The 15,543-nt window shown below is 49.0% G+C and overlaps 2 protein-coding genes across 2 annotated transcripts in view; one reads left to right on the forward strand and one right to left on the reverse strand.

Annotated features, from left to right (window-relative positions):
* Positions 1–15,543, forward strand: part of zgc:65997 (uncharacterized protein LOC794398 homolog) — a 125,508-nt gene that overhangs the window by 38,962 nt on the left and 71,003 nt on the right. The gene's annotated exons all lie outside the window — the stretch shown is intronic.
* On the reverse strand, positions 283–14,699 carry mrps5 (mitochondrial ribosomal protein S5). The gene is made up of 10 exons (XM_062464131.1): positions 14,561–14,699; positions 13,914–14,051; positions 11,801–11,926; positions 10,863–11,096; positions 8,273–8,307; positions 2,774–2,911; positions 2,610–2,667; positions 1,918–1,980; positions 919–1,055; positions 283–799 (listed from the first exon to the last, which is right to left on the reverse strand). Exons 1-10 carry the CDS (start codon positions 14,607–14,609, stop codon positions 575–577), a joined length of 1,203 nt encoding a protein of 400 aa, XP_062320115.1. The 5' UTR covers positions 14,610–14,699; the 3' UTR covers positions 283–574.

Raw genomic sequence — 15,543 nt, forward strand, 5'->3', positions numbered from 1 at the left:
ACAATCTCAAAAGGATGGTTTGAACTGTGCGCCATCTCCACCACCAACACTTTCAAGAAAAACAACACACACACAGAGGATTTCAGTGGTACATGTTTCTATTTGACAGCTCACATTCCGACACCGTAATACACAAAATAATACGAATCCTTTTTTTTAAGTCCGAAAAGGAAAGGAAATCTATCGGTTGAGTGAGATGCTCTCTGAGTCTATGACTCCACATACGTCCATATGTCATATGGACGTATGTGGAGTCATCATCAATCCTGGACATATGTCCAGGATTGATGATGTCATGACCATCTGGAACAGTCTCTGATGACCTCAGCGGAGCTCTGGTCTAACCAGGATGAAGCATTTGGAATTATTACACCCAGGACATGTGCCGCCACATGGCAGCCCAACAAGCTGGTCAAGAAAGCCTCAACCCCACCCAACACCAGACCCACTCTCCTCCAACAACCCTGCCCAGCGCCCCCCCCTCCCCATCTTCGGTGCAGTGGAACGGGCCAGTCCAGCGGGCCAGCGCTTTAGCGTCGATGGTGCGGTTGGCGACGCTGACGTAACGCCGGTGTCACCAGATGGTTCTCTTGACGCCGGACCAGAAGGACTTCTTCAGTCCCTGCGCGGCGCGGACGTCCTCCCAGTTGAGGCGCGTGTCGGGGATCTCGTCCTCGCGCTCGGGCTCCCGGCGCGGGCCGCTTCGGGGCGTTGCCACGACGACGGGCAAGGGGCCGCGCTCGGCCGTGAACTCCACCACGTGGAGCTCCTTCTTCTCTGCCAGAGACTGGTGGGTCTCCTGGAGGAGGGAAGGAACAGGACAACGGGAGGGTCGGTCTCCAGTCTGGACATTTCATAGCGGCTTGAGTTAGAGGAAGCTATGGAAATCAGAAAAGGTGTGTGGTTGTACTCTCTGACCTGACTGGCCAGTCCAGTGAAGAGCGCTCTGGTGATGTTGAGCAGGTTGACTGAGCCCTCCACCTTGGCATACATGTCCTTTATTCCAATCAGCTTGCACATGGTGATGACAGCACGGTGACAATGCAGACCATAACCTGCAGCACAGAGATGAGAGTGAGACCTTCCTTCTTGCATGCACGCATGCACGCGCGCACGCACACACACACACAATTCTTGTGATCCCTGCAAATTTGTCCTGTCTGGCAAGAGATTTACCCATGAAATTGTTTGATTTTGCTTTGAAAAATGTCGCATTTCCCATTCTGTACTATTGTGGTTCAGTTATTGTTTCTCTGTAGCTTAGGTATTATTATTGTTCGCCGTGCCTGGTAGCTGGAATGAACATACTTTGCACTGTGCCTTGTAAATACACTGTTCCTACTCTACAGAAATACTGTTAGAACTATGCACCTCTGATTCTTGATCTTCTGTACTTTCTACATACACAATTTGTACGTTACTTTCGATGAAAGCATATGCTAAATGTAAAACATAGGTTACAATAACTCACAATCACGTAATAGTGTTTGCTAAGTTTCTCCATCAAACCTTTTTGTCTTCAGTTCAACTCCAGGCAGCCCTGATGTGTTAGGGTGGTTAACAGTCTGACAGCTGGAGGAAAGCTGTGGGCTTTCAGAGCTCCTTACATAACACCACCCCTCAGCCCTCTCACAAGTGGCTCAGCGCGTGGCCCCAATGTGTCAGCGAGTGAGTGAGGATCTCCCGGGGTGTGCATGGAAGGGTCCACGTTGTGCGTGTGTGTGTGTGTGTGTGGTTGGGGAGGGGGTCTATGATATCAGCATAGTTGTGGTTCTGGTTTCAGGGCAGATCTGTGTGTAAGTTCAGCTCTCATCAGCATCTTAGTCCTCTGAAGGGGAATACACTTGGTAGGAAAACAGAAGCGCACACACACACAGACAAACACGCATATATGAATAAACACAAAATAACGCACACCTTTATTCTGCTTCTTCATGCGAAGGGTGGTCCTCTTGCAAGTGGAATTAATGTCATGATAAACTGTTGAACACAGAGAGGGACAGAGGTTAACCACACCGCTAACTACACCGCTGTCTGCCAACAGGAGTGGGATACAGCGTCTCTCCTGCTGACTAACTGCCTCGCGGGTCACTTCCTGCCATCTGAGGACCTGCTTCCTGTGCAACTGTGAGTGAATGTAACAGAAGGATGAACGTGTCCCACAGACACACAGAAAGTGTCACTGTGTGACACACGGACATACAGCAAGGGTGCGCACGCACACTAGCGTGCGCACGTTCACACACGCACACGCACGCACACACGCCACCCGCGGAAACAGAACATTTGGAGGAGCTGCGGGAGGTCTCTCGCGGCGCAGCCTCCATGTACGTGTGTGTTTACGCACGTGTGTGTGAAAGTCTGACTGTGTGTGTGTGTGTGTGTGTGCGCGCGCGTCAGCGTGTACTGTATGTGTGTGTGAGATGACTCGCACCGTGACAAAGTCTCAGCGAGAGAAAACACAGCCGCCCCCCTCAGAGAGCAGCGGTGTCACCAGGGAGTTGGAGGCAGGCACCTCCAACTCTCCTGCTTGCTACACCGGAACACTTTCCAGAAGATGGAGAATCAACGCTCACAGTCCTGATCACAGACGAGGTTGGGTGACTTACTGGTGTGGTTGTTGTACAGCTCTATGTAGTACAGGTAGTGGACAGCTCTGTTCTTGGCCTACAGGGGAGAGGAGAGGTGTCAAGACGGGAAGGGTGTGTGTGTGTGTGTGTGTGTGTGTGTGTGTGTGTGTGTAGGGTTCTCTACAGGATATTTCCAGGCCTACCTTCCTGAGCGCCGTGTTCCGGTCGGCAGCTTTGCCCAACGCGAAGCCCGCGGCCCCGCTGCCGTTGCCCACGGCGACCAGGCAGCTGATGGACCTCTTCCTGCCCTCCTTGGCGGTCATGTTGAACACCGTCTTCATCTGTCAATCACAGGACAACCGAGGGCGAACACTGTGAGGGTTCCTTCAACACGCTCTCCTCCCTACTTTCCCTCGACTTCATGACCTTCTAAATAATAAAAAAAACTACAACAAAAACAACCGTATTGAAATGATGGCTGTTTCCAGGTGTGTTCCTCCCATCTCCTCTCAACCCCACTCAGCTTAGATGATGTGGACCTTTGAACACACTTTGATCTTTCTCCCAAACAGACGTCACGACCACGCTCACTTTCTGGCCTGGCACAGACTGAGGAAAATATTCCTTCAGACATTAAGGGCACCGAGTGCATGTGTCGGTATGTGAGTGTGCGCATCTGCACGGATGCCAAAGTGCGCGTGTGTAAGCGCAGGCCCTCAGGGATACATCCCATCTCCCACTGAGACGTGCTCCCCAGATTTCCCATCGATCGGAACCAGCAGAACGCTGCCCTTTCCTGTCGACTCGCTCTCCTCCCTCTCCAGATTTATGAGCTGCAGTACCCCCTGGTGACAGCAGGGGGCACTGTGAGCACAGCACAGTTCCATGGGGAGAAGGGAGGGGGGGCTAGGCGTAGTCATAAAACATCGGAGAAGCAACTGTTATATTCACCGCTGGCGGACAAACACACAGAAACTCTAACGTGTGCACACACACGGACACACACACACGGACACACATACACACGCACGCATGCTTGCTCATGGACACACACACACACACACACACACACACACACACACACACACACACACACACACACACACACACACACACACACACACACACACACACACACACACACACACACACACACACAGAGCACTCCAACTCAGACCATGACGCACTGTGCCTCAACCTGGCCCGGCCTGTAGATTAAGGAGGGAGGGGCGAGGAGGAGGGGGGGCAGCCCTGTGAGATCTGCATCATCATCACGGATGTGGTGGTCGTCATCACGATCACCTGCCAGGTCTGAACTGTCCCGTCACAGGGACGTCCCCATCTCCAAGAGGACTGGGACCAGGACCACACAGCCCCACACAGCACAGCAGCTGACTGGGACCACACAGCCCCACACAGCACAGCAGCTGACTGGGACCACACAGCCCCACACAGCACAGCAGCTGACTGGGACCACACAGCCCCACACAGCACAGCAGCTGACTGGGACCAGGACCACACAGCCCCACACAGCACAGCAGCTGACTGGGACCACACAGCCCAGCAGCTGACTGGGACCAGGACCACACAGTGATGCTGCCAGCCCTCACTATCCTTCACTTCTCATCTCTGATGGGCTCTAGATGATGACCTGGACTGCCCTCTTGTGACCGAGTACAGTGTGTGTGTGTGTGTGCGTATTACTTGTAATTGATAAAGTTAAAACTCGAGAGGGATTTGCAGCTGAGAGAACTTCAAAGGGAAAGGCACTGCCCTAAGCTCAGGAATTACATAACACACACACACACACACACACACACTACAGTAAGGGGTTTATAATATATAGGCTGCAGGGCCAACACTATCAGGCTAGAAGTTAAGGCAAAACTCATGACCGCTCGGGACCCCGCCATGCACGTGTACACACGCGCACACGCACACACACACACCATCTGTAGTCACACTTCAGAGGGAGCTGGAGAGAAGGGCACGGAGCATTAAAGCAGGACAGAAGTCTTCAACAGAGGAGATGAAACAGTGAGACCAGATCGAAGGCTGGGGAAGAGATGAGGACTGGGATGATGGATGCAGCAGACCCAGAGAGGAGAACATGAGAGAGAGCAAAAAGAGAGGAGGGAGGGAGAGAGAAAGAGGAGGGAGGGAGGAGAGGACGAGAGAGAAGGAGAGCGGGCAGACTCCCACCCGCAGTCTGGTGCAGTAACAGTAACACACAGGGCCATCTGTTTAGACTGATTGGCACAGCAGAGGATCATCATTATCACCACCAGCTCCCCAGCCACCACCCCTACCTTACCCTATCCTCCACACACACACACACACACACACACGCACACGCACACGCACACGCACACACACAACAGCTGGACAGTCTCCCTGCAACTGTCAGACACAGAGGGAGGTGGAGGAGGACAATAAGTGTGTGTGTGTGTGTGTGTGTGTGTGTGTGTGTGTGTGTGTGGGGGGGACACACACCAGGGGGTCACCTCCAGCACACACAGGTACAACCCCTGCTCGGCTCAAACGCCACCAACCATGTGATCCCACGGCAGAATGAGTACTGGAGTGTGTGTGTGTGTGTTCACACATCAGCTCCAGAAGTGGAAAAGGAGGCTCAAGGAGACACTATTGAAATCCAATTCACTGCTGAAAATGACTATGTAACAGTTTAGAGAGCAGGAAACCATTGCGAATGGTTATTTGACTATGGAAATGTAGCCTAACTCCAATATCAATTCACAGAGACGAGGAAGAATTGAGAGCCAGAGAGGCAGGATGAGGTGAGGGGCCTGGAGATGTGGTGGAAGAGGAAGAGAGAGAAAGAGAGAGAGAGAGAGAGAGAGAGAGAGAGAGAGAGAGAGAGAGAGGGAAGAGACAATCTGGGAGACAGAGCAAGCTCTGATTGCATGCTGTGTCGTTAAGCCACTTGGCCATTATATCCATGTTGCCATTCGCAGCTATCTACCAAGTCTCTCTCTCTCTTCTGGTTCTTCATTCTTGCACACCCTCACCAGATGACTGGATGAAATTCCTTCTTTTTCCTCCATTCAACAATAGGATCCAACATGGCTTCTGCTGTACGACCGCTATTGATTTAAATGGAGTTAGCAGCCATCCCAGAAAATCCCTTCACCACGCACTCAGTTTAAACAGGCCAGACGCATTAAGACCGCAAAGCGGAAAACATAATTGCGATGGTTAATCAAACATGCATGAAGTCATCAAATATGAGTTTACTGCTGCTGTGATGGCAGGCTGAGAATACGGCCTGGCTGGTGCCAAGGCTCATCACCAGCACGCAGAGAGGCTGGGGCTGGTGGCTGAGGCTGGTGTTGAGGCTCATCACCAGCACGCAGAGAGGCTGGGGCTTGTGGCTGAGGCTGTTTTTGAGGGCTGGGGCCTGGGGTTGAGGCTGATGTTGAGGGTTTAGGTTGAGGCTGGTGTTGGGGACTGAGGCTTGGGCTGGGGTAGAAGATTGAGCATGAGGCTGGACCTGGGAGATTCTAATAAGACCATATAACACACAGACCCAGTCGTGTTGTTAAGAAAGTGGAAAGTTTCATTCTCATACAGCACAGAGTTGGATGGGTGTCCTTTCAAGGTTGTTCACTTTGAAAAACAGAACAAAAACTTCAATGAGTTTTAACCCATCTTCTTTAATGAAATAACCACCAGAGAAGAAGAGAGTCCGGTTTGTGGATTTGGCCAGAGGCCAAGACACCATTCATGGCTCTCCCCTCTCCCTGTCCTCGGCCCACGTCCCAGCGCAGGAAACAGCCTCTCTAATGGCATTCTGCTCTTGTCCTTGGGAGAAAAGCCCCTTTACTGGAAGCATTTCATTTCATTAAACCAAATTTATAGGGGGGATGGAACTCATAAACTCATCCATCAGTTTCCGGGGGACCCAAGAGAGTGTGGCCCTGCATCACTAAGGTTTGGAAAAGAGTAGGGAGGGTTGTTGATGTGACACACACGACTTATCTAATTAGCTGAGTGCTGCGGACTGCAGCACCTGGTCGATGCTGGGCTGCATCACTATACTGTAGACCACAGGTGGGCCAATAGACACACAAACACACACACACACACACTCTCACACACATTTCTACGCCCTGACAATCCCTTATGGCAGACTGGACTGGAGAATTTATAAATAGGAATACATGCCAAAAACCACAACATTTAAAGTTCAACCCATCTTTTAGACGTGAACATCTGACATCAGAGTTTATAACCCACCTACCACACACACACTACACTGATTAGAATGGTTTCTAGTCGAAGCGTTTATCTCCAACGGATCAGTTTCATCATGCACCAGAGCCAGGTGAAAAATGAAAATAAAAGTGTGTTTGTGTAAGGGGAAGAGAGAGACACCGGGCATGAGAATGTGTGTGTGTCGCAGATAACAGATCCCTTCCTGCAGGTACAGATGGTCTTTATTTCAGGCTTTAGTGCCCAGAGTATCTGTGACTGTGTGTGTCTGCATCTCCTCCCACTAGATAAGCTGTATGGATGGATCCCTGTCACTTACACACTGCCCTCACTCCACTCCTAACTCAATCAGCTTAAAAAGAGACAGACATCGTAATAAAGACTGATCCGCTGAGTTGCATGACCCCTCCCCCCCCCCCCCCCCCCGACGTCCATATATCTGTCCCTTCCGCCACAGTGTCCCTCTCTTAATAAGGATGAAGAAGGGAGCTTTCCTGTGGGTTCAGGCTCGCTTAGGTATCTCTCCATCACAATAGACTGCCTTGATTTCAATTTCCTCTCAGAGCAGGTGAGCTCTGATAACAGCCCTTTCCTCCCATCCCCCCCTTCCAAACACATCCACATCATATCCATATCCACTTTAGACTGGCACCTGCCTCTTTACCCCAACAGGAAATATAATAACTTCCAGAAATAGAACACAACGTCATAACTACCCACAACAGTGACATCAAGTGTGAGTCATAGAGCCAACCACATGACTTCCCCTAAACTCATGCCCCCTGCGACTGGTGATCTGAGACTGGATTGGATGTTAGGAAACAATACTGTAATCATGGCTCAACCTTGCCCTTGGGTAGTCCAGCTCATTAAAACTCCTCCAATCCTCACGTGTGTGCTTGTGTGTGTGTATATCATATGTATCATGTGATACGCTCCAGCATCACTCAGTATTATGTCCCACCCCCTCGGAGAGTTCAATACAGGTTCAAGTTCTTTGATCCTTTTGGTTGGTGTACAGTACCAACCCACAGGACCCCCAGGCCTGTGACAACGACAAGCTGCTCTTCCTCTTCCTGCCGCAGAGGAGCTATGGGGAGCGGCGAGGGACATGCAGCGCCTCCCTCACAGGCAGCCAGAGAATATCAGATGCCCCCCCCCCCCTCCCCTCCCACCCCCCCTCCCTCCCTCCGTCCATCCCTCTCAGGGACAGGAAACATCCATCATTCGAGGCGACAGGCTTCTAAGACTCCACACACCAGCGCTGAGGCATCTCTAGCCCTGCCTGGAGAGCTGGCTCCCTAGCCCTGCCTGGAGAGACTCACCCAGTCACAGCAAACCAAGACAATGAGATAAGAAGTCTTCTCCCCCCTACACTGTGTAGACCCAGTCTGAGTGTGTGTAGATATTCCTTGAGTAGCTTTAGTTAGATCTGGCTACGGTCCATGCAGCAGTTTAACAGGACTCACCTCAATCACACGGGAGTCAAAGTCTTCATACGTCTCTGTAGAGAAAGGAAAACAAGAGATTTGGTTTAACCAGGAGAGCCCCCGCAGAGATGGGATGTGGTTGAAACCCATCCAGAGAAGTTGAACCTTGTTAGTTCTTAACATCCTGCTTCTTATTCAGGGTGGCTGCGTTTGTGACCGTCAGGGTTTATCAGATCAATTCAGACAAACTGGTCTTGGATTAAACATGTAATTACGCTGGGAATAGGAACTGTAGAAGAAGCTCCCTGAGCGAATCAGGGAGAATTAGCAACTGGCTTTCAGCCGGATAAATAAAAGGGGGTGATGAAGGTGAAAGATGGGAGAGGGAAAGGGAGAGAGATTAAAATATATATATATATATTCTCATGATATTGGGTGATGTGAATGCAGGGGATCCAGTTTCCTAGTCCGCAAGGATAACCTTAAACTTAGACAAGCTCCAGGTATTCGTTCACTCACAAAACGATTTAGTCTACATGTGCTTCGTGGAGAGATAACAGGAACAGTGTTAAGGGTCAGAGGTCAAACAGCAGCAGCTCTGAGGTGTCCATGGCCATCCGTCGTCATGGTACCCAGATTTGTGGTCCAGATGGACTATCCCTGGGGTCTCCAACCCTGCTCCTGCAGAGCTTCCTTCCAGTTGGGTTTTGGCCCAGCTGTAACTAACCCGATTCAACATGTCCACCAGATAATGATTTGAATCAGGTGTGCTAGATTAGTTCTGGAGCGAAAGCCCACAGGGTGGGTCTCCAGGAGCAGGGTTGGAGACCACTGGACTAACCTGAGCCAACAACCTAACTCCCCTGCCAGTAGGACAGCAATAACCCTGGCTGTCGCTGGGCACACATTTCCCATCATCGCCGAAATAAATATAGATATGATAACCAAATCAATTGTGGCCTTTGTGGAGCGGGCAAGAGTGGAATGAAAGTGAGATTGCTCTGTCTGTGGGGTGCCACTGTGCAGGGAACATCGGGGCAGGAGGGGGCAGGTGGACAATCCCTGTTTGATTGTCTTCCAATTTCAGAAATGAGAGAAACAGAGAGAAAGTAATAGAGCTGAGAGAAACAGAGACAGAGAAAGGGAAGGAAGAAATGGAGGGAGAGAGACAATGGTCCCATCACTTTCCTGTTACTGAACTGCCCAGGTTGCTCTATGTAAAAGTTGTCTGGATGGTTCAGGCTTCTCCCCAGTAATGATATGACACTACGAGGGGAGGGCCAGACAAAGTGTGTGTTTCCCAGGGTGAGTAAGCAGCCTGTGAGGAAGGGTAAAGGAAGAGATGAGTTGTGAGGTGAGGAGAACAGAGTGAAAGAGAGAGAGAGAGAGGAGAGGGGGGGTCACAGGTTGGGGAGGGTTGAGCTGACTGGAGATGATGAAAGAAAAGGAGGGAGGAAGGAAGGGAGGGGAACAGACTAGGAGAAGGGTAAGGAGAGGCTTAGTGTTTATATTAAAATGAACACCCTCTCTCCCTTAGAATACAAACCAAAAAAAGAAATGATATAAAAAATGAAATACATAATATTTAAATCATTTAATTAAAATCAAACCTATCATCTAAGTGCCAGAAGGTGTGTAATAGTGAGCTGACATGATTGAAGCCCAAGGCTGATGGATAGTTCTAGATAGGTGTGTGTGTGTGCGCACGCACGAGTGTGTGTGTGTTTGGAGGGGGTAGACCCATCAGTCAGGTCTGTCACAGCAGGTAAGCTCTACTGGCTTTCCCTTCTTCCAGCTGTCAGCTTCTCTAGCTCCCTCCCAGTCACACATACATACTGTTCACACACACATACTGTACCGTACACACATACTGTACACACACATACTGTACTGTACACACACACATACTGTACTGTACACACACATACTATACTGTACACACACACACACATACTGCACTGTACACAAATACTGTACTGTACACACACACATACTGTACTGTACACACACATACTGTACTGTACACACACACATACTGTACTGTACACACACATACTGTACTGTACACACACATTCTGTACTGTACACACACACACGGAGGTACTGTTACCAGTAAAAAAAAGAGTCCAGGAGATTGAAAGGCTCTATTGTCGTGGCGTAGTCTAAAGGCACCGTTTTTTTTCTCCCATAGCAGTGGCATTAACAGATTCTGGAGAGTTCTGGAAGCGCGACTCATGCGTGAAGTGATCACTGACTTTCTGACTGTGACAAACATCAGAGTGGCTAAGCCGAGCTTGGGGGACCCACATGTGACACAGAGATGATGGGTAATAGTGTGGGTGAGGAGGTGAAGCACATCATGCTTCAAGGTGCCAATTCTTGAGAAAGAGAATACCTCCATGTGCAAAAAAACCCCACTATACTACACAAGCACAATCCCCCCCCCCCACTCTGAAGCCCTCACCTCCGTTGGGCCCCCCCACTCTGAAGCCCTCACCTCCGTTGGGCCCCCCCACTCTGAAGCCCTCACCTCCGTTGGGCCCCCCCACTCTGAAGCCCTCACCTCCGTTGGGCCCCCCCACTCTGAAGCCCTCACCTCCGTTGGGCCCCCCCACTCTGAAGCCCTCACCTCCGTTGGGCCCCGGGTCTGGGGCCCCCAGGCTGATACCTCCCCAGGAGTGTCCGGTCCAGCCCCTCTCCCTCTTCACCCTCATCTTCCTCCGGCGGTCCCAGTCCTCCCGCTGGCGCACCAGCTCCGCCTGCAGCTCCACCTGCTCCGCCTCCCCGCGCCGGGACATGGTCTGCACCTCCCCGGCCCTCAGCACAGGTGCGTTCAGACCGGGCCACAGGAACCCCCCGCGGCCTGGGGGAGGGGTGGAGGTTAGGAAGGATGGTGTGGGAATGGAGGGATAGAGAAGGGCGGAAAAGTCGGGGACGTTGATTTGGGACGATTGGGGGAAAGCATGGGTCAAGCTGTATACACAAAGGGATTGATTGAGAACCTCTCCCTTTTTTTAAATCCATAATTCAAAGTGGGGAGTTTACAAAATGGACGATCAAGTTATGGGTTCAACTTGGATCCGATGGATTTTTTGAAAGGACAAACCGATTTGAAAGTCTGAGAGAAAACTCAAGACAGAGAATGAAAGAAGGGGACAGAAAGATCGACTGCCGCTTGCCAAGCTATGCCGAGAACGACAGTGATTTAATTTCCACTCTTTAAAGTGAGCAGACGTGGTAGACATGGGAATGAAGAGGGATTCTTCTTGTTACAAATTAATGCAATTAATAAAACACTAATGGTAACAGATTAATAGTCTGCACAGACCCACTCGCTGTCCGTCTAAATCTCATTAGTCTCAACTCCTCAACTCTCAGAATGTCCCACCAGATATATGACACTAACTAATCCGGATGTCAGCTCTCTTGCCCGGTTCACATTAAGGTAAAAAGATATGCAGAAATATGAATGTCCTCTTTCTGTCCCGAACCTCTGCAGGTTATGGGATATTGATATGGAACAATGGATCTGACTGGAGGTCAGAGCGAGTGTCGCCGCGTACGCACCTTCACCGATCTGCTGCCCTCTGTTCAGGTCCTTCTTCATCTTGCGCTTGGTCCTCTTCCCCCGACCCTTCCTGGCCCCGGTCCCCGTCTCGGCCGACACGCCGCACCACAACTCGTCTGCCGTCACTGCGGGGCCGGAGCAAGACGCACAGCGTTAGCGGGGAAGATGAAACAGCGCATGCGACGGCGTGAAAGGAGCCCACAGAGGGCTGTCGCTTCGTGGGCCTCCTCGTGGGCCTCCTCGTGGGCCTCCTCGTGGGCCTCCTCGTGGGCCTCCTCGTGGGCCTCCTCGTGGGTCTCCTCGTGGGCCTCCTCGTGGGCCTCCTCGTGGGCCTCCTCGTCCTCTTTGGAAAGGACAAAGGAGAACTAAAACCTGTTTCCCCTAGAAGGATCCAGACAGGTGTGAGGTAGATAAAGGAACAGAGTTGCTGCACTACCTCCAGTTCTAAATGTGCCTTTGGATCCTCCACCTGCTCCCGCTTAAACCCTCTGGGGCTGGGATGTATTTATCTGAGAACCCATCTGCAAGCAAAAATATGCTGCCGAATTATGGCTCAGCTGTGCATTCTGCTATTGTGTAAAACCTACAAAGCAGAGTAAACGATTTATTTGGCAGACGTTTTTCATCCAAGAGGACGACATACGGGGGGATTTGAACCAGCGACTTATTAGTCTGCAGGCAAATGCATCTACCAGTAAGCTACAGCACATCCCCAACTAATCTCCCTGCGGCGCCGTGTGGATCGACCTGCAGTAGCTACACCTGATGGGCCCTTGCTTCGTCACAATCTGCAGAACTGCACAATAACCAATTCAGACCCACTGAACCGAGCGGCTACGGGAGGGTCTCTGCAGACGGCAGCCAAACGGCCTCTCGAGCAAGTGCTCCTTCAACACTGCCCCCGGCTCTTTCCTCCTCTGGTTTTCGGTGATTTTCAGCTGCTTCTCGAGCATCTGGAGATGCGGAGCGCCGTGAGGTTTGATTGTGAGTTAATTAACGCAGGCGGTAAGCCAGCTAATGAGTGTGCTTGAGTCTCTAACGAGGCTTTGTTTGTGGTCCCCGCTAGAGCTCTTCAGATGGCAGGAGTCAAACAGTTATACGACCCATACAGGACTGGGACTATTACGGGTCGTTCTGACAGTGAGAGACTCAAATCTAGGCAGCTGATCGTCATACACATACCCATATATGAATATACCAGCCATGGCTATATGAACTGGACTGTGTCCAGGACTAAATGAGACATTTCCTATGAAAAGTCTTCCTAAATTGTGTACGTAATGCTGCCTTGAATACAATACAGTTGTTCTTCCCAAAAATAATGAAAGTCTTTAAACATGCTAGACCCAGCATGGTTGACCCAGATCAACCATGACTCACTCCTTTCAGAGAGGGACGCCATCTAACTCAGATGAAAAGTAAACAGCAGGTAATTAAATATGAAACTTCTTGAGTGAAGACAGAGACATAGCATAGAATTATTATGAGAATTATGTAAGTTTGAATAAAGTGATAAACAAGTGTATAAACAACTGTGTGTGTGTGTGTGGTGTATCTTCCATGTATAGACTTATATGGTGACAGATGCAGATAATTATCTCCAAAAGAGCCACAGGAAATGGGAGGAGGCAGAAAGTTAAAAGAAAAAAATATAAAGAAAGTAAGTGAGAGAGAATGATAGAGATTGAGAGAGAGAGAGAGTCCTGTCAAATAACCACCTGTCGGTGAAATTGCTCTGTTTGACAGATTCACCTACTGTGAATAAGTCTCATTCTTTTACAAAAGAACACTACTTAAATGCTCAAGAAGTATTTTTATTACAATGAACAAATGACTCTCTATGAAGGAAATAGGCTAAGCTTGGGTACATGCATCACTGACTAAGGAGAGACAGAAGTATAAGCCTACTACACACACAACTGAATATTAACTTTTATATATACAGTACCAGTCAAAAGTTTGGACACAGGACAATGTGTCCAAACTTTTGACTGGTACTGTATATACAGTATATATTTACTTTTTATCTACAATTAAAAATGATAGGTATATGGAGTTAGCCAAGCACTAGCCACAATCTTCCACAGCTCTTCAGCTAATAATGGGACTCACGCTTGTTGAAGAAGCTGCCATGTCTCATCTGCTGCCAGGCTGAGGGGTAGGTGGGGAAAGGGGGCCGTAGGGAGGCAGAGCGTCTTGCCAGGTGGGTGAGATGGAGAGGGCCAAATGTTGCCCTGAGTGGTGCAATGCCTGAAATACAAGAAACAAATTGAAAATACATGTATGTTATGCCCCACATGCCACTCCTGTGTCAGTGGGAAGGTGCACTGCTGTCACTAGGTGGTTGCCGTAATCCTTCAATAAATCTAAATGTTAACTAGATACATGGTTCGGCGGACAAATAAATCAATGATCTAGTCAAATACATCTGTCTAAAATATCTAATGTTGCTCAATTGATTTAGCACCTTATTATAGCTATACCGAGGATTTAGAAACGCCAACCCGGTATAGGCTAAACTCGTTTTGTATCTCGGTGTAGCCTTGGAATTTGGAATCCCATGCTACAACGTGAGAACTCCGCCCAGGTGGCATTTCTCGGCTTACAAAATTGAGTCAGGAAAGATCACTTGCTAGCTTTTAGCAACGTGGAATACAGCAATGTCGATTAGAGATTCACCATAAATCATTAAGATATTCACATATATTACTGTAAATATAAATACAATGTGAAAGCATGTCATAGGAAGATATATTCACCTTCCAACGTTACTCGGAGGGCACTGCACACCCTTAAGGAAGACGCCATCTTGGATTATGTCTGCGAGGTCTTGCACAGCACAACAAGAGGTCCCCGTGTTGCCTGATCAAAATTCAACTGAGAAGGAGGTTAGAAAACGGGAAATGTGTAATGTTATCTGGTTAACTTCATGCTAGGAAACTGATTTCGTATTTTGTAAATATTGTTAATTTGTATTTGTAAATACTCTGCTTCACAAAACATTTTCAGTTTTACCATGATTCATAGCCTACAGATGTAATCGAATATTGTGAGACCATTTTTGAACACAATTGTTGTAATATTTTTCCAAATAATTATAGTAATTATTATTACATTTCAGAGAGCCAATAGCGACTTCTGGTGTTGTTTTTTTCTGGCAACACTGCTTACAAACAGTTTCTTCTCAATGTGACCTCCAGACCTGCAGTAGGCTTGGGGCTGAAGCTGAAAAATTGCAGTGTAAATAAAATAACACCAAACTATGCTGCGACAGCCACACACTTCATGTGTGATACCCTTTATAAAATATTATGACTTGGCTATTTGCCTCTGTAACTGAATTTTTCATTTTGCAGTCTACAAACGTTTATTTACAATTGGAAAAAGAGGAAAAGAGGCACCAGTCATTGGCTGTAGATCACTTTCCAGAAGGAAACCCAGGAAATGAGGCAAAGAGATGGGGATGCAGAACACAATACACCTCTAGCCAGATAACGTGCTATTGAACAGGATAAGCTTTATTGCATCCACAGTCTGAGGGTCCATTTTTCCAACATCCTCGAGCTGTCAGAGAATATGACAGGAAACAAATTAAGAAGCTTCTGGAACGTTTCCGACAGTCAGCAAAGCAAAGAACCACAGGGTTCGAATTTTCCTTTTTCTCTTTTCTGTTCAGTGTTATTTATAAGATCTGCAGGAAAGGAAATAATGGAATCACAGGGCCACAGGAAAGAGGTTTTCA

This window comes from Osmerus eperlanus, chromosome 6, assembly GCF_963692335.1.
Source record: "Osmerus eperlanus chromosome 6, fOsmEpe2.1, whole genome shotgun sequence".
NCBI classification, from domain to species: Eukaryota; Metazoa; Chordata; class Actinopteri; order Osmeriformes; family Osmeridae; genus Osmerus; species Osmerus eperlanus.